The sequence below is a fragment of the Pseudorca crassidens genome, chromosome 19, assembly GCF_039906515.1.
Source record: "Pseudorca crassidens isolate mPseCra1 chromosome 19, mPseCra1.hap1, whole genome shotgun sequence".
NCBI lineage: Eukaryota > Metazoa > Chordata > Mammalia > Artiodactyla > Delphinidae > Pseudorca > Pseudorca crassidens.
In genome coordinates, this window is record NC_090314.1 from 14548343 (window position 1) to 14571542 (window position 23200).

General features: G+C 42.5%; 1 protein-coding gene and 1 long non-coding RNA gene across 2 annotated transcripts in view; one reads left to right on the forward strand and one right to left on the reverse strand.

Annotated features, from left to right (window-relative positions):
* Positions 1-8728, forward strand: part of ITGAE (integrin subunit alpha E) — a 48783-nt gene extending 40055 nt beyond the window's left edge. The window contains exons 28-30 of the mRNA XM_067717437.1: positions 157-252; positions 4796-4906; positions 5854-8728. Of these exons, the coding sequence (XP_067573538.1) occupies positions 157-252; positions 4796-4906; positions 5854-5949 (303 nt within the window). The 3' untranslated portion in view covers positions 5950-8728. The remainder of the gene's footprint in view (positions 1-156; positions 253-4795; positions 4907-5853) is intronic.
* LOC137213073 (uncharacterized) lies at positions 7947-22882 on the reverse strand. Its single transcript, XR_010937774.1, has 3 exons — positions 22746-22882; positions 9781-9845; positions 7947-8205 (listed from the first exon to the last, which is right to left on the reverse strand). It is a non-coding gene; the product is annotated as an uncharacterized lncRNA (long non-coding RNA).
* Positions 22883-23200: the final 318 nt, after the last annotated feature.

A 23200-nucleotide genomic window follows, 5' to 3' on the forward strand; every position in this document is an offset into this window, starting at 1 on the left:
GAGAAGGAGCACGTTTAAAGGGGCAGATGATGAGTGCTGTCTGTTTTAAATCAACTATACTCCAATAAAATTTTTGTAAAAGTTAACTTAAAAAAAAAAAGAACAGTAAGTCCATGTCTAAAATGTGTTTCGTTTTTTTTCTTCCCCATCTTATAGTTACGAAGAGATGTGACTGAGCTGCACATCCTTGGGGAAATATCTTTCAACAAATCTCTATATGAGGGGCTCAATGCAGAGAACCATAGAACTAAGGTAATCCCTGGCTGTCTTCTCGTTCTCTGGGTGATGTCCTGGGAAAACTGTGCCTGGCCTCAGCGCCCCTGTACAGACACTTGGCTGTTGCCCTCTTCCTGTTTTAGTCTTATCACCTCTGATCTTGACTCTGCCAGCAACTGCCTCCGTGACCTTGAGTTACTCAGCATCTGCCTCAGTTTTTCTGTCTCTGAAATGAGGCAACTGAATAAGAGGCCTAAGCAGAGGAAGTCTCAGTTGAAATAACTAGGCTGGAATCAACAGCTATATATACTTTGATTTGAAAATGTATATTTTTTTAAATTTCTTAGGTGAGAAATTTTGGGGGAGGGGGTATATAACAACTCTCTTCTTAGTGTGTGGTATCAGTGTTTAGTTACAATGTTGCACAGTTACAATACTCAGGAATGCATATTTTTTTTTATGAGTCTTAGACTAAGTACTAGAACTCTTGGATTCGTTTTGCAGAAGAATGACTGCAAGTCAGACTGACCTTTGTGATCTGTGGGCCGAATACTGTGTGTGCCACCCTGAGTTGTCATTCTTGTTGACACTCACCTAGATGTGCTGCCGGTGTCAGAGATTGTCCATCTGTGAGCTCTGTAGTTAGGCATGATTCAGTATCGGAGGGAATGTCAAGAGGGTGAGACTGGATCGCTAAACATTAGGTCCTCTGATTTCCTCCCTGGAGGAGGGGAAAGGTGCAGTTCTCCAAACATGTCAGGAAAAACATTTCCTTTTATTTGTAAGTATTTCTAATACAGAAAATGATATGGAAGAAAGTGCCCCATTATCCCATTGCTCAGACTTTTTTTTTTTAAATAGAAAAGCAAGAAAATCCAAGCCTTACACAAAGGTCCCAAACAAAAAATAATGGTTCCTTTACTTCCCCCTTTCCACACCCCTGATTCCCTCTTCCCAAAGGGAATTACTGTTAACAGTTTCTTACATGCACATTCTTAAATAATTTATGTATAAATTTCCCCCTTTTACTTACTGATGCTTTTATTTCTATAGCATAGAGATCCCACAGTGATTTTCCTTTTTTAAAATTCAGGACCCCAAGCAAAGTATTTACATTTCAGCTGCAAGACACTAGCACTCATGTACCATAAAGGCCTCTGTTGTTTATCCAGTGAGGGAGGCAGACCAGTGTCAACGGGCTGGCCCCTTTGAATCTTGTGCTCTACCCTCCGTGTGCTGGGGACGCCTTCCCTTGTGGCTGCCACAAAGTTGCCACTTTCCACTTCTCCCAGTGATACAGTTTCACATGGCAGTATACAAAATAGGAAGCCAAGAGGTCAGAAGCAAAAGGAGTTTTTCCTCATTTGTCTTCTCTTTTCTTTCCTTTTTTTTTTTGGCTGTACTACGTGTGGCCTGTGGGATCTGAGTTTCCCAACCAGGGATTGAAGCCATGTCCACTGCAGTGGAAGTGCAGCGTCCTAGCCATTGCACTGCCAGGGAATTTCAGCCTTCCCTTTTCAAGGACAATTTTCCTAAAAACTCCTAGCAGATAATGTCCTTGTAACTTATTAGTGAGAACTAGATCTTGTGTCAGTCACTGGCAAAGTGGGATGACTTTGTCATGATCAGCTTAGACCAGTCATGACTTCTGAACAAACTAGGAAAGGAGAGAATGGCTGTTGGGTGGGCCACCAAGAGTGTTTTCTACAAGCCGGGGTATTCTGTGTCCTGCTTCTGCCTTCACCTCTACTAGGACACCTTAGGACACTTTAGGAACCTGTGGTTTTGGAAGAGGAAAAAAGGAGGAGGCTTTGAGAAATAGGAGTACTTCTACTCAAACCTGACATGTTACATTACTGTCATCTTGGGACTTCCTTTCATTACTTTCTGAAACCTCAGGTTCTCAAGTCTTCTCCCCATACTCCCCGCTGCCCCCACTTTACTCTTCCATAAAGGAAAAAAACAGCTCTCTTCCTGTTCTTCTCTGTTGCGTTGCTCCCTCGCTATTCCCAAGGCCCAGAACTTAAGTTCAGCTTATATGAGTTAAACAGTGCCTGGAGGGTCAGCCCTTGGAAGTGTTTATGACTTAATTGGAAGAGGCCTCAAAGGTAAATTTGTCCAGCCTTCCATCCCATACAGAAATTCTGTCCGAAGCATCCCTGACCTTGGTGCTTGAACACTTGGATGAAGGGAATTCAGTGTTTTGGGCAGGCAGAGGTGTCTTGATGGCCTTCTGGCCGTGATCTGTGTGCTGGGCACAACTTGGGAGGACCATGTCTGGGTCTCACTTGGGAAGCACGTCCCCTGGGTTTTCCACTTGAGCCCTGGGATGGAGAGAGCCTCTGGACAGCAATGCTGGGGTGGCTTCTAATGGAAGGGCTTTTCAACAGTACACATGGATGCCATTTTGCATTTATTACTGTGTCACTGACATTAGTCTGGTGAAGAGCAGACCCTTATCTTTGTCATGTATTTCATGTCAGAAAATGTCCTATCAGTCATTAGGCAAGATCAAAAAGAGTTGTCAGAACAGAGTTGGAAGGGACTTAGAAATCATTTTGAAGATGTGAGCTTGGGGCATACCTGGATGTAGAATCTTGATTTTGCGTCTTTCAGTGTTCTTTAAACCCTAGAGATCTTAATTTGTTGGGACCCTCTATTAAACTGTCAGAGGCTCCTTAATAGAACCTCTCTCGCTCTCGCTCTCGCTCTCGCTCTCGCTCTCTCGCTCTCTCTCCCTCTCGCTCGCTCTCTCTTGCTCTCTCCCTCTCTCGCTCTCTTGTCTCTCACACACACACAAACAGAAGGTCACAGTCTCCTGGCAGACATAACTCTTCTAGATAAGAGACCAAAATAGTTTGTATAAAATATTTTGGTCATCAGATAATTTTACTGTGCTCTGGTTTTTTTTTCTTTCGTTTTGTTTTTAGTTTTTGTTTTCTTTGCTTTTCGAGGATTCTGTTGCTGTCTGTAGCTCAGAGATTCTTTCCTCAGCCATGTCCAGTCTACTAATGAGCGCATCATAGGCATTCATTTCCTGTTACAGCGGGTTTTCATCTCTAACGTTTCTTTTTGCTTCTTTCTTAGGATTTGCATCTGTCCACTTACATTGCCCGTCTGCTCGTTTTCTTTGTTCATGTGTGCTGACTGCTCTAACCGTTAGAGCCCTTAGCATATTCATCATGGTTGTTTTAAATTCCTAGTCTGATAATTCCAGCGTTCTGGCCGTGTCTGGTTCTGAAGCTTGCTCTGTCTCTTCAAGTTGTGTTTTTTTGCTTTTTGGTATGCCTGGTAATTTTCTCTTGGTAGCTGGACACGCTGTACCAGGTAGAAGGAAATGCTGTAGACGGACCTTCACGAATGTGGTGAGGTGTTGGGGAGGGGCAGTGTGCTGTCGTTCTGTGATAGGCCTCAGTCTTTTAATGAGCCTGTGCCTCTGGACTGCGAACTTCACCCCTGTTTCTCAGTCTTTTTCGACCCCATTAGGTGGGACAGGATGGCTAGAGTGGGCTTGAGTTGGGTACTTCCCTTCCCCCAGGACAGTTAGGCTCTGATATTACCCAGCAGGTTAGGCTAGTTAACTAGTTTCCCCTGAGGACAGGCCTTGTTAAGATGAGGGTTCTCTGGCTTATTTCAAAATGGTTCCTCTTCCCCTCCCCCTGCTGGAAGCATGAAGGGTTTTTTCTCCAGTGTTTACTGTGGGAACCTGGTCAAGCTCCTGGAGAAAACCTCAGCCCCGCGACTGGGTTTCCTAGAGTTTGTAAGCCCCAGGGTTGTCAGCACTGCGCTTCCAGCAGCCCATCAGTTGCAGTTCAGGTTTTGCTTCCCTGGTGCTGGTGAGCCTCTGCTCTCTGTGTCAGTCTCTCTGTCTCTCCCTCCGCTCTTGGGGGCAGCAATTTGCCTTGTGGCCTCCGCTCTCTCAGGGATCCAAAAATTGTTGATTTTTCAGTTTGTTCAGCTTTTTACTTGTTAGCATGGAGTGGTGACTCTCAAGCTCCTTACATGTGGAAGCAGAAACCACAAATCTCATCAGATAATTTTAGATGCTGCATCAGGAAATGTTTAGCTTTTTGCTTTACTGTCATCAGTTTTTTTAAAATATATATATACTAAAAACCATTGGTGTGTACACTTTTTTTAAAAAATTCCATTGGTATTTTTATTTATTTATTTATTTATTTTACTTTTGGCTGTGTTGGGTCTTCGTTGCTGCGTGTGGGGGCTACTCTTCGTTGCATTGCGTGGGCTTCTCATTGCAGTGGCTTCTCTTGTTGCAGAGCACGGGCTCTAGGCGTGCAGGCTTCAGTAGTTGTGGCATGTGGGCTCAGTAGTTGTGGTGCACGGGCTTAGTTGCTCCGCGGCATGTGGGATCTTCCTGGACCAGGGCTTGAACCTGTGTCCCCTGCATTGGCAGGTGGATTCTTAACCACTGCGCCACCAGCGAAGTTCCCTGTCATCAGTTTCGATCAATACACTGTATGTTGCCAAGTTCTCACATTTTGCTCCTTAAAATAACGTGAAATTTTTTTCTCATTTTGCCTTACCTGACTTATTGGATGATCTCTTTGTTTTGTTCCAGATCACTGTCATCTTCCTGAAAGATGAGGAGGCGTATTCTCTGTCTCTCATTATTAAAAGCAGTGTTGGTGGCCTTCTGGTTTTGATCGTGATTATAGTCATCCTAGTCAAGGTCGGTTCCACTCATGTTCGTAAAGGTTCTGGTGTTGGGCACAGTCCTCCTTAGGACAGCCAGCCCCTGACCTAGAGCAGCTTCCCTGGCCTCGTGACCACCTTTCCCTCTTCCTTCAGCCACAGGCCTGTTGAGGCAAATGAGTAAGACAGTTTCTGTCTGAAAAAGATAAAAGATCTAACTGAAGAATTGGAGTACCGAGATATTTTCCTAAAATGAACCTGATTGTCGTTCCCCTATTTAAGTCCTTTCCTTTCCTTCCCCTGTTTTGATGTTCAGACTCTTTCACTGCTATTCAAGACCTTCCACTCTGGCCTCTACTTTCTCCACCTTTAAGTCTTGCTTTTTTCTCAACACACTGAACTAAATAGGTTCGTGTCTCTGTGTTTGCAGTTAGGCTCTCTACACCCGTAAGTCCTTTCCTTCTTTTTGACTTGCTCTCACTCTTCCCTTAAAACTCAGCCCAGAGATTCCTGAGTCCTCTGAGCTGAGCTTTATGCTTTTCCTTTGAGCTCCCCTCTAGAAACCCTTCCAAGGGGCAGTCGTCACACTATATTCCGGTTATTTCTCTTCTCACTAGGTTGTGAGTTTCTTGATGTGTAGGAGGCTGTACTTGATCTCTTTCTACCCTCAGCCCAGTAGGCTGAGTACTTTTACATAGATATATGACCCAATACAGCTGAAACTGTAGTACTTTGCAGAATTAGTTAAGTTAAAAAGGTTAAAGTGCTCTGGGGGTTCAGAGGAAGGTGGAAAATCTCTTCTGACTGGGGACTGAGCGCAGGAAAGGCAGTATTTAAGACGGGTCTTGAAGGATTGGGTTATCAGGAGAGATTCAGAGGAAGCAGAGGAGCATGGGGGCTATTATGGCAACAAGCAGGTAGATGGTTTTCTAAAGCAGATGGTTAGGTTAGGCCTGTAATCGGGCTTCCCTCCCTTTGTTTTAGTGTGGCTTTTTTAAAAGAAAATACCAACAACTGAACTTGGAGAGAATAAGGAAGGACCAGCTGAAATCAGAGAGTCTACTGGAAGAAGAAAATTAGACCAGCTTCCTCATCCATTGGGAGAGAGTACCAGCCAGTCCTGGAGGCTTCTAGAGACTGGGTGTCCTGTGGGTTGCTTTTCCTTAGGATGATCGAGAGCAGAACCTAGCACACCGTTTTGTGAATGTTGTTTTTTAACCATACATTGTCCCCAAAGTGTCTGTGCATTGTGCAAAAATGAAACTTGGGAGACATTTGGTATTAAATAAAACTGTTTTCTTTACAGAAGTGCCTTTAATATGCAAATACAATATACTTTGTGATTCCCGCCCCCCCCCGCCCCCCAAGAGGAGGTTATGCAGTTATGCAGCATTTCCCAGCCTTATTTGCCTAAGAGTGCTTTTTTCCTGCTGTTTCTGTTAACATCTTCCAAAATGGTGTTCCACGAAGTATATCTTGGGGAAAGTGGTACGAAAGCAGCTCCTAGTTTGGCATTTTCAGACCCTAAGATGTGGCCTATTATTTCAAATGAGGCCACAGAAAAGCACCCCAGAACAAATGTAAAAAGTGGAAATACGGAGGTCACCAAAACAGGAACAAGGTGGGAGAGGGGAAGACCAGGACTTTGTTTTGTAGTGTCTACTTAACATCCTGTGCTGGTCCTCGCCTGGCTTCCTCCTGAGTGAATTGCTCAGGGGACCATCGTGCCTCCGTGAGAGAGCGCTCGCTCATCCGCAGGAGGAGGTGGAACCAAGAGTAGGGCCTAGTTACAGGCTGGCTTTGCTCTTAGTATCTGATTTTATTTCATTTGTACGCTCCATGCTGTTAAGACTTGGCCATATCTCCCTACTCCCAAACCTGCAGTGGAACAGTCTTTGTTTTCATGGGTAATAAAAGTCATTGCAAGTAATTAAACGGTGCAGAAGTATATAATGTAGAAAGTAATCTCTCTGATCCCTTTGTCTTCTTTATCTAATTCAGGTGCTTTCATTGTTATTTCTTCTAAATTTTGATTTTTTTCTAAAATTTATGTAGGTATAAGGTGTGAATTAGGGAATTTAACTTGAGTTTTTTTTTTCCCGGATGCATAACTGATTTTCTTTTTTATTTTATTTTCTTTCTTTATTTTTTTTGGCTGCATTGGGTCTTCGTTGCTGTGTGCAAGCTTTGTCTAGTTGTGGCGAGCAGGGGCTAATCCTAGTTGTGGTGCATGGGCCTCTCATTGCAGTGGCCTCTCTTATTGCAGAGCCCGGGCTCTAGGCGCACGGGCCTCAGCAGTTGTGGCACGCAGGCTCAGTAGTTCTGGCTCGTGGGCTCTAGAGCGCAGGCTCAGTAGTTGTGGTGTACAGACTTAGTTGCTCCGCGGCGTGTGGGATCTTCCCAGACCAGGGTTCGAACTCGTGTTCCCTGCATTGGCAGGCGGATTCTTAACCACTGTGCCGCCAGGGAAGTCCCAGTTTCTGTTTTCTTGATGACCTAAAGTCTAACTATATTATTATTTCCAGATGAATAACAGTTTATCATTTATTCAAATATATATTAGAATATATATACTAGTGTGTATACACACACAGACACACACAGACACAGACACACACACACAGACACACACACACACACACACACAAGTGGAAATCTAGTTTTGTTTCATTGATCTGTTTGTTCCTGTGCCAGTACCACAGTGGAAGGAACCACAGTTTTTAGCATTATGCAAATAAAAAGTTCAAAACAGCAGAAAGGGATCTAAAAAATGAAAAGGCAGTCTCCCTCTCCTCTCCCACCTCTAATGTCTCTTTCCAAAAGCAACCACTGTTAATGGTTTTTCACATATTCCTTCAAAATATTCCTACGCATATACCAGTGTAAACGTTTTCAGTGAGATTGAATTGTTTGCAGTGTTCCACCCCTTGCTGTTTCATCTGATAGACCTTAGAAAAGTCTTCCACTAGCAGCACCTGCAGATCTACCCCGTTCTTTTTAACAGCTCCATAGTATACTGTGTTACATGCAGATGTGTTGGAGTTTACTTGTGAAGTCCCCACAGGTAGATATTTAGGTTATTTCCATTTCTTTTTTTATTACAAAGAAAAGGCGCGACGAACATCTTTAAACAGGTATCCTGGCATGCTTTTCAAGTATAGTGATGGGTAAGTTCTCAGCACAATTACTGACTCAAAGGTTATGTGCATTTAAAGTTTCGATATATGAGACATCCCTGGTGGTCCAGTCGTTGAGACTCTGCGCTTCCAGTGCAGGGAGCTTAGGTTCGATCCCTGGTCAGGGAACTAAGATCGCACATGCCACGTGGTGCAGCTTCTAGAAACAAAATTAAATTAAATTAAATTAAAAATTTTTTAAAACATAAAAAGTTTCAACGTATGATGTGACTTGACCTGCAAAAAAGTTCACCAGTTTTCAGTCCCACTTAGAATATATGTAAGTGCCACTCTGTGCCCTTGCCATCACTGGGCATCATCAAATTTTAACTTTTGCTAATCTGATCAGTGTGGAAATGGTATTCTGCTTTTGATATCAGCCTTCTTTTTAACCTTGCAGTAAATTTTGATTATAGGGCATTTTCATTCTTATTTTTTTTTTAATTATTGATTGTGTTTTTTCAGGTAATTCATAGTATCAGTTTTTCAGAATCCCAAAAGAAACCTTTTGGGGTTTTAATTTAAATGTACAGATTAAGTTGGGGAGAATCATTATCTTTATAGTATTATCTTCTTACTTAGAAATATGGCATTTCTGGCCTCTTGCCTTCTGAGATGGCCTACACTCTGTGGAGTGTGTTTCTCTCTAAATAAATCCACTTCTTTCCTATCAAAAAAAGAAAGAAGTATGGCATTTCTCCACTTGCTGAGATTTTTTAAAACACCCTGCAACGAGATTTGTAATTTTCTTCAGAGAGGTCTTAATTTACAAAGATTTTAATTTCCAGCTGTATTATAGTTTGTATTTACATTTTTATATTTTTTACTGCTACTCTGAAAAATACCTTTTTTCCCCCTGACTGATTATATAGAGTTTGTGTTTAATTGGTTTTGTGTTTAATTGTGTTTAATTGGTTGTTTTGAATATTTATCTTATCTGCCATCTTACTCTTACTCTTTTTTAATAGCTTTTCTGTTGATTTCAAAATCCTGTCTGCACAGAATGGCAATTTGGAGTCTTTCTGATATGCTTTTTCTCATCCTTACGTCTTTGGCTGGAACTTGTGGGGCTCCGAGCAGTTACCTCTGGGCCTGACCTTCATGGGAGCTTTGCATGCCCTCTGCCTGCCTCACAGCCTGCCCTCGGTCCCACTCTCTGCCACTCTGCCTCTGGGTGATCACTGGGGCTTGGTTGGGGTCCCGTCCGCTTCTCATGGAGCCCTTTATCTTTCCTGTCTGGGACGATCAGCTTTTCTGTTGATCAGAATCCGTCTGCTTTATTTGTTTCAGGAATTCCTTTATACGTTGGTCCCTTTATTATACCATTCTCTGTTTTTCAGTGCAGCTACCTTTATTAATGTATCTTATTTACAGACACATGTTGTTTTATTGCACTTTCCTTTATTGGGTTTTGCAGGTACTGCATTTTTTACAGACTGATGGTTTGTGGCAGCCCTGTGTTGAACAAGTCTGTCAGCACCATTTTTCCAACAGCATTTGCTCACTTCATGTCTCTGTCACGTTTTTGGTAATTTCTGAAATATTTCAAACTTTATTACATTTGTTGTGGTGATCTGTGATCTTTGATGTTACTCTTGTAATTTTTTTTTATTTTAAAATTAAGGTATGTACACTGTTGTGTTAGACATAATGCTATGACACACTTAATAGACTACAGTATAGTGTAAACATAACTTTTATATGGACTGGGAAACCAAAAATTTGTATGACTCACTTTATCATGGTATTTGCTTCATTGTGGTGGTCTGGAACCAAACTTGCAATATCTCTGAGGTGTGCCTTTGAAGGAAAAGAAAGAAGTAAGTTTGCTTAGGTGTTTCCCTGTTGTTGGGCTCAGGAGTTGTGTCCAAGTTTTCATTATTATAGGTGACTTGTAGTCCCTGCTTTTATACTTTTTTTTTAATAGCAAATAAGAGCCCACTTTGGTTGTAACAGCCAAGACTTACATTGACCATCTGTAAGCTATTGACTGACTGAGCTGGGCTGACCTGACTGGGTTAGACCAGTGTCATTGTAGTCAGGAGACTTCGTAAGGGACCAGTCTGTGAGGAGGAAGAGACTTAAATGGAGCCATGGTTACACTGTATAAATTCATGTGCTGTTGGCTTGGGCCAGAGCCTTGTCTTTCTTCTAAAAGATGCCCATCTAGTGCCAGACCTTTCCCATTTCCTGTTCACCCTCCTCTGCCTGGGAACAGGACATGCCAAAGCTTGCAGAGATCCAAGGACAGTGGGTCATGTCACAGGGCCAGTGTCCCGGCCAGAAAAGGACTAAGATGGGGCCAGCTGGACACTAGCATGGGGGAAAGTGCCCCTGTGGTTTCTCTTGTTTTCATCTCCCCGGCTACAGGCTAGTGAGCGCGGATTCAAATAACCTCTCTCAGGATAACATCTGAACTTTGAATTTGATTGTTGGAGGGATGAAATAAGCAGATGTGAATATCTAAATTGGTCAAACTATTTAGGCCTAATTAGACCTTGAGAAAGGAGCATTCCAGCCAAGCCCAGCAGTCTAAAATTAATCTGTGCTAGTGTATTAGTCTGTGCACATCTTCTCTAATATCCGTACAAGGAGGGATATTTGGTTAAGATCAGGCTTTAGGTATTTTGGGGTCTCCTAGCCGTAATTATAACCTTGCAATAGTGCCAGAATTTTACCATTACTTTAAGAACAGCTCTAGTAAATGGAATCAAGGGAATCTTAATCACTTCAGGAAGGGCAGTTGTTCAAATATCAAGAGTTCAGGAGGTAGCTGGATGCACCTAAATAGACAATTCCCAACTCCAGTTGACTTTATTTTGATTAGTGGAAGGACGTTTTGAAAAGTATGTAAGTAATACATAGATAACACTCTCAGAGTGAGATCAGAGTGAAAAGTGAAAATATGCTTTAGTCACAACCTTGCCCCATCCCGTGCCCCTCCTTAGAAGCTGAGGTCAGCTGGCTTAGCATGTATCCTTCCAGACCATATTCGGTGCTTTTGGAAATATTCACATATGTACATATACAAGTACATGGGTTTTTGGGTTTTGTTTTGTGTTTTACATAAACAGGATCATAACTTCTACCATTTGTGATAATTTATGACCATTTTCAAGGAGCCAGTGTCAGAGACAAAATGCTGCTGCGGAATGCAGGTTTGGGGGGAGGGGGAGAGGCAACACCTTGGGTTAATGTGTGTTTGGGGAAGTCAGTAACTTAAATTTGTGTAGGTCATTGCACTTTGTAAAGCTTTCTCCAGAAGTGGGCTTACACACATTTGGTAATTGCCCTTCAATGCCAAATAGCTTTCCAGAAAGATTGAACCACATTACGTGGTTATCAGCAGCGTGAACGAGCCTGGGATCTCTGTTTTTACTTTGTTTGCTTAATGGGTATATAATTGTAGCTTTACTTTCCTTTTTATTTATTTTTTAATATCGGCAAGACCATGTATTTTCCCATGAAATGAGATTTTTTTCTTTGGCAATCAGAACAAATTTAATTTTTTTCTTCCGGTTTTCCTGAGCTATAACTGGCATACAGCACTGTGTGAGTTTAAAGTGTGCAACGTAATGACTCTATCTACATACATCATGAAGTGATTACCACAGTAGATTTAGTGAACGTGCATCATCTCCTATAGATACAAAATTAAAGAAATAGAAAAAAAAATTTTTTCTTGTGATGAGAACGCTTAGGATTTACTCTTAACAGCTTTCATATACAACAAATTTAATTTTTGATTAAAAAATTGAATAGGTAAAGATTATGATTATGATACTTCTTGAGTCACATCTGGAAGCTCAAGATACACCCGACAATGTAGAATAGAATTATCTAGAGATAAATTCAAAAGTCAGATCCAGAAGTTATAACATGAAATAAAGGAGTCTGGAGGTAGAAAAGAAATAAGTAGAGAAGTAATCCTCTTTCTGAGTCCCAGGCAGGATTAACGTAAGAATATATGTGTAGACACACGTTGATGAAATTCCTGAAGTCCAAGGATAAGGACGAATCTTAAAGTTTTGAGACCCAAAGAACAGATTATTTATTTGCAATGGAAAGAGAATCAATTAGCTTCAGACTTTTTTTTTTAATCAGCAACACTAACAGTTAAATTCCTGGAGCAACATTTGTAGAATCCTGAGGGAAGAAGACTAAGGCCCCAAAATCACTAACCAGGAAAAGACATCATTCATTCGTCAGGGAAAAATAAACATTGTCAGAAGTGCAGGCATTTAAGAAGTATTCTGTCCATGTACTTACCTGAGGACAGCACGTGGGGAAATACTCTATCAAATGACAGTTGGTTCAGAACAGAAATCCCAAGATAGGGAAAGACAAAAAGGAGAGGAATAATGGGAGCAGTGAATCTTGCAATATATATATTATTAACGTTAAATAGATAATAATGATGTGACTAGGACTTTGTAATATAAACGCTAAGTAGGGACTTTTGAAATAGAAGAGTCATTCTTTAAAGAAAAACTTAACAGTAACCTAGAACTAAAGCTTCTATCCTGTTTGGGGTTGAGGGAGGTGTGAGCAGCTATAGATGCTTGGTGCATGTGTGTTAAAAATACATATAGTATAAAAATACATGTTGTATAAAAAAAATACATGTTGTATAACATTTGTTTAAATTAATTTATTTTTGGCTGCGTTGGGTCTTCGTTGCTATGCGCGGACTTTCTCTAGTTGCGGCGAGTGGGGGCTACTCTTCGTTGTGGTGTGTGGGCCTCTCATTGCGGTGGCTTCTCTTGTTGTCGAGCACGGGCTCTAGGAGTGTGGGCTTCAGTAGTTGTGGCTCGCGGGCTCTAGAGCGCAGGCTCAGTAGTTGTGGCACATGGGCTTAGTTGCTCCCCGGCATGAGGGATCTTCCCGGACCAGGGCTCGAACCCATATCCCCTGCATTTGCAAGCGGATTCTTAACCACTGTGCCACCAGGGAAGCCCCCACATATTGTATAACATTATTATTTTCTTTTGATAGAATATATATATTTGAAGATGACTCAGGAATATATAGGCATGAGCTGATCTTTAAAGCACAGTAGGACTTCAAAACTGACAGGAAAGAAAGGCAAACAGAGGAATGACAGGGAGGAAAAAGGAACAGGAAAAAATGACAGGGACGAAAATGGCTAATTCAGCAAAAGTAAGAAGAAGGAAAGTGAGATTGTATTTAAGATGGAAGCAATAAAACCAAGTACATTAATTACTTCCCTAAGCGTGAATGCACTCAGGAGACAGAGACTGTCAGATGGGCTGAAAAGTCAGATTCAAATGCATATTATTTGTTTTTTATTTTTTTTGCGGTACGAGGACCTCTCACTGCTCTGACCTCTCCCGTTGCGGAGCACAGGCTCCGGACGCACAGGCTCAGCGGCCGTGGCCCACGGGCCCAGCCGCTCCGCGGCACGTGGGATCTTCCTGGACCGGGGCACGAACCCGTGTCCCCTGCATCGGCAGGCGGACTCTCAACCACTGCGCCACCAGGGAAGCCCAAATGTGTATTATTTGAAGAAACACTTGTAAAACAAGATAGCAAGCAATTTGAAAAATAAATAGACAAAGATATTGGGAAAATGCAAACAAAAATGAAGGAGGGGTGGCAATTTTCATATTTGAAAAAGCAGAATTCAGTGTCCAAAACAATCAGGACAAAGAGAGGCATTATGTAGTGTCCTTCCAGTCGCTCCTGGATGGCACCTGGCACTTTCTGGTCTTAGGGCAGTCTCATTGTCTGGTATTAAAGATGAAGTCTGAATTAAAACAAAACTTGAATTGTTTACAACAGCAAATTAAAGGAGGAAAACAATTAGGTTATATGAAAAATGCTACAAAGGCATTTGATAACACTTAGCAACTTTTCCTAATAAAACTTCTAAGTAGGTTAGGAAGGGAAGGAAGTTATTGCATAATGATAAAGACATTTACCAAAAATTTTTAGCAAATATACTAAATGGCAAATTTCTGAGGCTGTTTCCTTAAAATCAGGCACAGGAGATACTTACTCTTAATAATGTGATTCATTATTTATAGAGATCTGGTCTGATGAAATAGATAAGGGTATGAAATAATTTTGTAATATTAGAAAAGCATAATTTGTCTGTAGTTGTAGAGGTCTCAAAAACCTATGAGAATCTAGTAAAAGATTACTAGAATTAAAAAGAATTTATAAAGTGGTATAAGAATTTATAAGGAGTTATAAAGTTACATAAGACACAAACTGATAAGTTGGGTTTTGTTTATGTTTTTCTTATTATTTTTATTTTTAATATGAGTAGTAGCCAGTTAGAAATGGACAGGGGAAAATATACCACTTATAATACACACTTAATACATTTAAATTTAACAAAATGTTAAAGAACCTAAATAAAAGAAATGTGAAATCTTACTGAAGGACACAAAGTAAGATCTGCACATATGGCAGGCCACACCAAGTTCCTGAATCGGAAGGCTTACTGTCATAGCTACATAAATTTTTCCTAAAATAATATTTCCATGCATTGCAGTTTCCTTTTTTCATTTGAATCTATTATAGATATATTCACTTACATGAATCTATAAACATTTTCTTCAAATTTTTTTAATTTTTAAATTTAATTTTATTTATTTTTTTATACAGCAGGTTCTTGTTAGTCATCCATTTTATACACATCAGTGTATATATGTCAATCCCAATCTCCCATTTCATCACACCACCACCACCACCCCCACCACTTTCCTGCGTTGGTGTCCATACATTTGGTCTCTACATCTGTGTCTCAATTTCTGCCCTGCAAACCGGTTTATCTGTACCATTTTTATAGGTTCTGCATATATGCGTTAATATATGATATTTGTTTTTCTCTTTCTGACTTACTTCACTCGGTATGACAGTCTCTAGATCCATCCACGTCTCAACAAGTGACCCAATTTCGTTCCTTTTTATGGCTGAGTAATATTCCATTGTGTATATGTACTACATCTTCTTTATCCATTCATCTGTCGATGGGCATTTAGGTTGCTTCCATGACCTGGCTATTGTAAATAGTGCTGCAGTGAACATTGGGGTGCATGTGTCTTTTTGAATGATGGTTTTCTCTGGGTATATGCCCAGGAGTGGGATTGCTGGGTCATATGGTAATTCTATTTTTAGTTTTTTGAGGAACCGCCATGCTGTTCTCCATAGTGGCTGTATCAATTTACATTCCCACCAACAATGCAGGAGGGTTCCCTTTTCTCCACACCTTCTCCAGCATTTGTTGTTTGTAGATTTTCTGATGATTCCCATTCTAACTGGTGTGAGGTGATACCTCATTGTAGTTTTGATTTGCATTTCTCTAATGATCAGTGATATTAGTGATGTTGAGCAGCTTTTCATGTGCCTCTAGGCCATCTGTATGTCTTCTTTGGAGAAATGGCTATTTAGGTCTTCTGCCCGTTTTTGGATTGGGTTGTTTGTTTTTTTAATATTGGGCTGCATGAGCTGTTTATATATTTTGGAGATTAATCCTTTGTCCATTGATTCGTTTGCAAATATTTTCTCCCATCTGAGGGTTGTCTTTTCGTCTTGTTTGTAGTTTCCTTTGCTTTACAAAAGCTTTTAAGTTTCATTAGGTCCCATTTGTTTATTATTGTTTTTATTTCCATTACTCTAGGAGGTGGGTCAAAAAAGGTCTTGCTGTGATTTATGTCTAAGAGTGTTCTTCCTATGTCTTCCTCTAAGAGTTTTATAGTGTCCAGTCTTACATTTAGGTCTCTAATCCATTTTGAGTTTATTTTTTGTGTGTGGTGTTAGGGAGTGTTCTAATTTCATTCTTTTACATGTAGTTGTCCAGTTTTCCCAGCACCACTTATTGAAGAGACTGTCTTTTCTCCATTGTATATCCTTGCCTCCTTTGTCATAGATTAGTTGACCATAGGTGCGTGGGTTTATCTCTGGTCTTTCTATCTTGTTCCATTGATCTATGTTTCTGTTTTTGTGCCAGTACCATATTGTCTTGATTACTGTAGCTTTATAGTATCGTCTGAAGTCAGGGAGTCTGATTCCTCCAGCTCTGTTTCTTTCCCTCAAGACTACTTTGGCTATTGGGGGAATTTTGCGTCTTCATCCAAATTTTAAGATTTTTTGTTCTAGTTCTATAAAAAATGCCATTGGTAATTTGATAGGGATTGCACTGAATCTGTAGATTGCTTTGGGTAGTATAGTCATTTTCACAATATTGATTCTTCCAATCCAAGAACATGGTATATCTCTCCATCTGTTGGTATCATCTTTAATTTCTTTCACCAGTGTCTTATAGTTTTCTGCATACAGGTCTTTTGTCTCCCTTGGTAGGTTTATTCATAGTTATTTATTCTTTTTATTGCAGTGGTAAATGGGAGTGTTTCCTTAATTTCTCTTTCAGATTTTTCATCATTAGTATATAGGAATGCAAGAGATTTCTGTGCATTAATTTTGTATCCTGCAAGTAAGAGTGATTTGACTTAGAATTAGAGAGCAATGTGCTCTCCAGAAGTGGGGGAACTGAGTCTTGCAGATTCGCTGCTGGGCATTAGGAAGCAGTAGTATTGCTGGTGGTTTGTCTAAACGAGGAACTCTTCCTAAGTATCACAGGGAAGACAGGACCAGGGTGCCAGCCTCCAGGAGAGGCAGCTGGCAGCTCTGCTCCCCCTCCCTCTGCCCCAGGATTGGATTCTGGGTCTGGTTGGTCAACTCCTAGGACCTGTAACCAGCTGCAGTCCTGAGTGGTCGGGGGACTGCAGGTGTGCTCTCTGGGGAGGCGTCTTCTCTGCAGGGTCTGGGAAGGGGGCTGGGCTAGCCCTGCCCAGAGCGCTGGCAGATGCTCTCGAGCTCTTGGCCTTGTTTCCTGGGTTTGACTAGTGTCCTACCCTGGGGTAAGTTTTTCTTTCTTTTTATTTTTTTCAGGAACAGTGAATTTATTTATTCTCTTCACGTGGTAATGGTTCATACTCATGATAACAGAATTCAAACAGTGCAAAAATCAGTCTCCCTCATGCCCCAGGCCCCCAGTTGTCCATTTTTTTTTTCCTCTGAGAAAACCAGGATTACCAGTTTCTTTTTTCTGTGCATTCTTCAGGAGAGAGTTTATGCATATAAAAACATCCTTTAAAATTGCAAATCGTAGTATATAATGTATACACTCTTCTGTATTTTGCTTTTTTTCATTTACTAATCTATTTTGGAGATCATTTTATATGAACTGGAAATCTATTTTATTCTTTTTAATGGATGGTTTGTTGTCCTGTGTATCTGTTTTGGGAGGTACCGTAATTTATTTAACTACACCATTATTGATGAACATTTAAGTTGTTTATAGTATTTTGCCACTTGTGTATTGGAGCAGGTGTAATTTTGAGCAAAGATGAATGTGGTCAGGAATTTTTTTCCTCTCTGTAGAGCTGTGAGGTCTGAGATTGACGTTGGACTGCTGGGGTGGGAGAAAACACCACTGGCCCACTGTGGTTCTGCAGACCTTTTAGATTGCCTAGTCTGGGAAAGGCTACCAGCCTAACTCCTGGATTCTACACTGGGGCTTGGGGTCCTTTGCCTCCTAGGTGAAGAACTCACTGGTAGAGTAGCAAGTTAAGGACACTAGTACCTCTAGGTCAGGAGTTCCTAACTTGTTTGTTTGCCATAGACCCGTTTGGCGATTTGCTGAAGTCTAGGGACGGCTTCTCAGATAAATTCCCAGCATTTTATTGTGAACATCTTCAAACATACAGAAAAATTGAATTTTACACTGAACACCTGGCTTCTTCCATTAACATTTTACTATGCTTGCTTTATCGTATTTTTCCATCAGCTTGTTTTTAAATATATAAGTTTATAAAGAACCAGTTATATTGAAACAGTGATCAGAATATTAAAAAAATTTTTATGAAATGGAGATACATACTTCTTTATTAAGAAAGAAAAATGGGGAAATATCTGTAATTTCTACTGGTGTTAAGATACAGGTACTGCTAATACTCTTATGGTTTGTTGCCTACATTCATAATTGAAGGAAATGGTAAATTTCAGTTAAAGTGTAGTAAAAATAAATAGGTAACCTATTTTTCCATCCAGCTTCACAGACCTACTCTGTTTAGGCTGGGTCATTTAAGAAAAAGCATCTGTTCTACCCCAGGCTTTGTACTTTTGCAGCCATCTATCAGTCACTCCGGGCACCATTAGCTGTTCTGTGGAGGAGGAAACAACTTGCCCAAGGCCATCAGCTAGTTTAAGGAGGAATCTTCAGGTCTAATGTTTTTCCACAGAAGCTTCATTACAGGCGGGCAGGGTGTAGGGCAGCGGCAGCTAGGGGGCAGTGGAGGTTTACAGGTGTTGCTGGGGAAGAGGCACAGGTGGAGCTCAGCTCATCAGGTTCCTGGGCTCTACCCACTAAGGGTCCTGATGCTCTAGTCCGGCTTGGGCTTGGGAATTGGCTTTTGGGGCAAGCACTCTGGGTGAGCTTTGATGTCAAGACCCACACCCTGTGAAATACTAGTTAATGAGATCAGGGTTTGTTCATGTGATTACGCTTTGTCAGTGGGTAGCGCTCAGCACAGACTTGGAGTCTTGATGACTAACAAGTTGCTTCAGGAGACAAATGTAACATAATGCTCTAGTAGAGTTATCTCTGTTGAAATCTTCTAGAAATACACACTCAAAAATAAAGGCTTAGTCACTCTACTCTTGACACTTCAAATATGCAGGCTAATGGGTAGAGGCAGGATGATCAGGAATCAACCTTCCCCCCTTCCTCCTTCCCTCCCTCCCCCCATCCCCCCTTCTCTTCTGGATGACCACTTATCTCATTATAGACCCAGTGGAGCAGAGTGGTAAAGCCTTTTCTGCCTTCATCGCCCTATAGGACAGATAAGGTGTGCACTCAGCTGTAACTCCCTGAAACATACAGATCGGATCCTGTCCTTTGGGAATTTAGAGGAGGAGAGGGATCCAGGAGGCCTTTGTGAAGGAGACAAAGCCCTGTAAAGGCTGAGCCTTGAAGCCATGAAGTACTGAGGAGAGACCCGCCTGAGCAGAGGCACAGGGATTGGAAAGTGCGGGATGTGATAAAGCTGTCAGTCAGTTCCCCTGAAGCTGGTGTGCGTAAAGGGCTCGTGAGGCCAGAAGGGCAGGTGGGGATAGAGACTGCAACAGAGGAAGAATCTGTGGGAGGACTGAGCGCAGGAGCTGTGGACGCCACACCCACTCTCGGGTTTCACACGAGGATGTCCTGCTTGCTCGCGGTTCATCACTACAGTCCTGTGAACTCGAGGAGACAGAGGTGGGATGGACGAGGGCTGTTTCATGAAGGTGGGGAAAACCCCGCAGGGAGCACGAGCAGGACCATCTTTCTCTACCGTGTGCCATGTTCGTGCTGGCGCTGCTGTGTGGGTTTGGTTGGTTTGAGTTTGAATCTTTATCCTTTTCAGTGCCCAGTGAGCCAGCATTTGACGGTTTAGTCTTTTAAAGTGACACCTCGGTGGAGTTTTTCCCCAGGTCACATTCTGAGAACTGAGTAATGAGTAAGAACCCATCACTTAAGACAGGACTCAGAAATGCTTCCTGCAGAGACAGGCTTCCTTCTTCCTGTTGACTCTTTGAAGCAACATTAGTATCTGCTGTTTCTTTTTTAAAAAAAATTTTAATCTTTATTGGAGTATAATTGCTTCACAATACTGTGTTAGTTGATGTTGCACAACAAAGCGAATCAGCCATGTGCATACACGTGTCCCCACATCCCCTCCCTCTTGAGCCTCCCTCCCACCCTCCCTATCCCACCCCTCTAGGTCATCACAGAGCGCCAAGCTGATCTCCCTGTGCTCTGCGGCTGCTTCCCACCAGCCAACTATTTGACATTTGTTAGCTTATATATGTCAATGCTACTCTCACGTTAGCCCAGCTTCGCCCTCCCACCCCAAGTCCTCAAGTCCATTTTCTATGTCTACCTCTTTATTCCTGCGCTGCAGCTAGGTTTGTCAGTACCATTTTTTTTTTTTAGATTCCATATATATGCGTTAGCATATGGTGTTTGTTTTTCTCTTTCTGACTTACTTCACTCTGCTCACCATTGCTAATTATTAGAGAAATGCAGATCAAAACTACAATGAGGTATCACCTCATGCCAGTCAGAATGGCCATTATCAAAAAATCTAGAAACAGTAAATGCTGGAGAGGGTGTGATGAAAAGGGAAGCCTCTTGCACTGTTGGTGAGAATGTAAATTGATACAGCCACTATGGAGAACAGTATGGAGTTTCCCTAAAAAACTACAAATAGAACTACCATATGACCCAGCAATCCCACTACTGGGCATATACCCTGAGAAATACTATTTCTTAAATGGACCAGTAATGTCTGTTAATGGAATGTGTTTATCAAAGCAGGACTCCTCAGAGCAAAAGAAAAATTAAAGGATGAATTGCTTCATGAAACCCTTTCCGTGCCACGCCTCTCCCACTCTTGTCCCTTCTAGGTCATCCAGGATATTTCGGGCTCTGAAGGAGGGCTCTCCTTGCCTTTTGATGACTTCCTTTTGTGCCCTAGGACAGATTCAGATTTCCTATCTCAGGCCTCGTTTGATCCCTCCTCTCCTCTGGGGTGGGAAATTGAACCTCGTTTGTTAGGTGTAAGTAACCTCTGAACCTCTCCTCCAAGGACGTTATTTTATGAGATGTGTATTTTATTTCTCTTCTGCTTCCTTTTAATTATTTGGAGAATATTTTTTGAGTTCATTTACTAATTTCCCATCACTTGACTGCAGCTACCTTAAATCATCCAACGAGACAGTCTTACAAACCAGATGAGATTGGTCAGTCCCTTCACTGCCAGCCCCTTTCTTTAAGGTGGACCACAGTCATTATAATGAAGCGTGATGTGGATGCCTTTGGGGGAGGAGAGGGAAGGGGGCTTTGACTACTTTGAGAACTAGCCATTCACCCCTGACCCCTGACTTACTACTTGCTAAGCTGATAAGCATTCGCACAGTAGTGGTGGCGAAGATCATTTGAACAGGGTGCCTGTTGAGATGGGTTTAGGTAGAGACTGGAAAAACCACTCAAAGACAGCAGGCAGTTTTCATTCAAGTGGAGAATTCATCTTGGATTTGGAAACATCCCTGACTTGAACTTCTAATAATGCAAACGTAAAAAGCAAAGACTCTGGTACTTCCCTGGCGGTCCAGTGGTTAAGACTTGGCACTTCCACTGCAGTGGGTGCAAGTTTGATCCCTGGTAATGGGAACTTCTGCATGTGCGGCCAATAAAAAAGCAAAGACCCCTTCTCCCACTTCGGGTATAATGGGAGTTAGACCTGAACTTGGGGAGGTGAGCCGGCCCCAGCGATACGGAGGTAGATTGCAGATACTTAGGTTTGCAGCTCCAGGGAAGTATTTTTCACATTGTTTTGACCATGACCCACAAGAAGAAATATATTACACGTCATTATACGCACACACATACTTCAAACATTTCACCAAACTGTCTACACTTACTTCCTTAAACACACTCTGATATTTTCTTTTTGTGAATATGCTGGTTGGAACTCAGTAAACTGATGTCCTGACCCACTGATGGGTCTGGATCTAGCCTGAGAAGCTGTGAGGGAGCCCACAAGGAGGGGTCTGGCCCTGGCCCTGAGAGCAGCGCTTTCCCCTTTGGATGTCCCTCGTGGTCTGTAAAGCACCTGGATAGTTCTGTCAGAAACTGCAGCCTGGTCTTGGCTGGGCCGTGGGGGGTTCAGGAGGGGCTGCCCACACTGGAGGGCAGACAAGAGCAGGTTGGTGGGCCTCCTTATAAGGCGTGGTGTCACTCCATGGAGGCTGCATCTCCTCTGAGTGCTGGAGAGCCGTGTGAGGGGAGGGCTGAGGAAGAGGCTGGCAGGAGAGTGAGGAAAGGAGGCCTGGTGACAATTCCTAAGCCTTTCCCCCAGGATGATGTCAGCTTCCAAAATCCCCAGCCATGACTGGAACAGGGCGGCAGCGGAAATCTCCCTGTTTAAAACGCCAGGCCTGAGTTTCCCTCAACAAATATGTACTGACATATTATGTAGCAGTCATAGTGGTGGGCATGGGATGCAGAGATGTCCAAAGGCAAGGTCCCCGCCCTCCTGGAGCTGACGGTCTTAGTGGGGGACACAGACAATAAGTAAATAAGATCATATTCAAGAGTGACAGGGGCTCTAAGGGAATAAGAAGGGGTGATGGGATAGAAAGTGTTTGGGGTGGAGGCGCTTTCGGTGGGTGGTAGTAAGAACAGGACTTTTTTTTTTTTTTTAAGGAAATGGCATTTGAATTGAAATTGATGAACAGTTGCAAAAATCTGTGCTTCCGAAATGGCAACTTGAGAGCAAAATACAGATTTGCTGGTCCCATCCTAGCCTTAAGGGAATGAAAATATTTGGGGCAGGGCCCAGGAATTTGCATTTTTCTTCCAAATGATACCCATGCTCACTAAAACTGGAGGCGTGCTGCCCTGGGGCTTTTACTTTGAGAGGAGGTCACACCTGGTGAACTTTAGGGTCCCTTCCAACTCCCAACTCCCAGAGCCTATGGTTCAGGGAAGGGAACTTATTCCTGTGTGAGAGCCAGGCTAGGGAGAGGAGCAGGACCACGTCCGGTCAGACTGCAGGATGGCAGCGAGTGAAATGCAGAAAACAAGCGTGCACAGCCCAGCACACACGTGCACACGCACACCGAGCTCACCCAGGACCCCGCCTCTCGATGGCTGTCCCACGTTCTGAACCTGATCTTCTCGGAGGTGTCCTCATCTGTGTTCCCACTGCCTCTAATTTAATTCCACCGTCCGTGAGGGGTTGCAGATTCAGCAGCTTAGGTGAGGTCCGTCTCTTGCTTTGGGAGCATTTCCACAGCTGGTCCCCGCCCTCTCTCCAGGCATCTTTAAGATCCCAGGCCTCGGCTGCCTGTCTCCCCATCCCCACCCCACCCATCCTCCCTGCCCTACAGAGTTCTCCGTGCTCTGGCCACTGGGGCGTGCCTGGCAACTGACTCCCCCGGAGTGTGGGGTTTAAACGGGCCGGCCGCAGCTGCTGCAGTAGGAACGCGCACTTCATCCCAGCCCCCATCCTGTGAGGGGAGGGCGAGGGTTGCCCCCAGGGAGCAAGAAAAATCAAGAAACCTGTTTGTATCTTTCTGTCAAT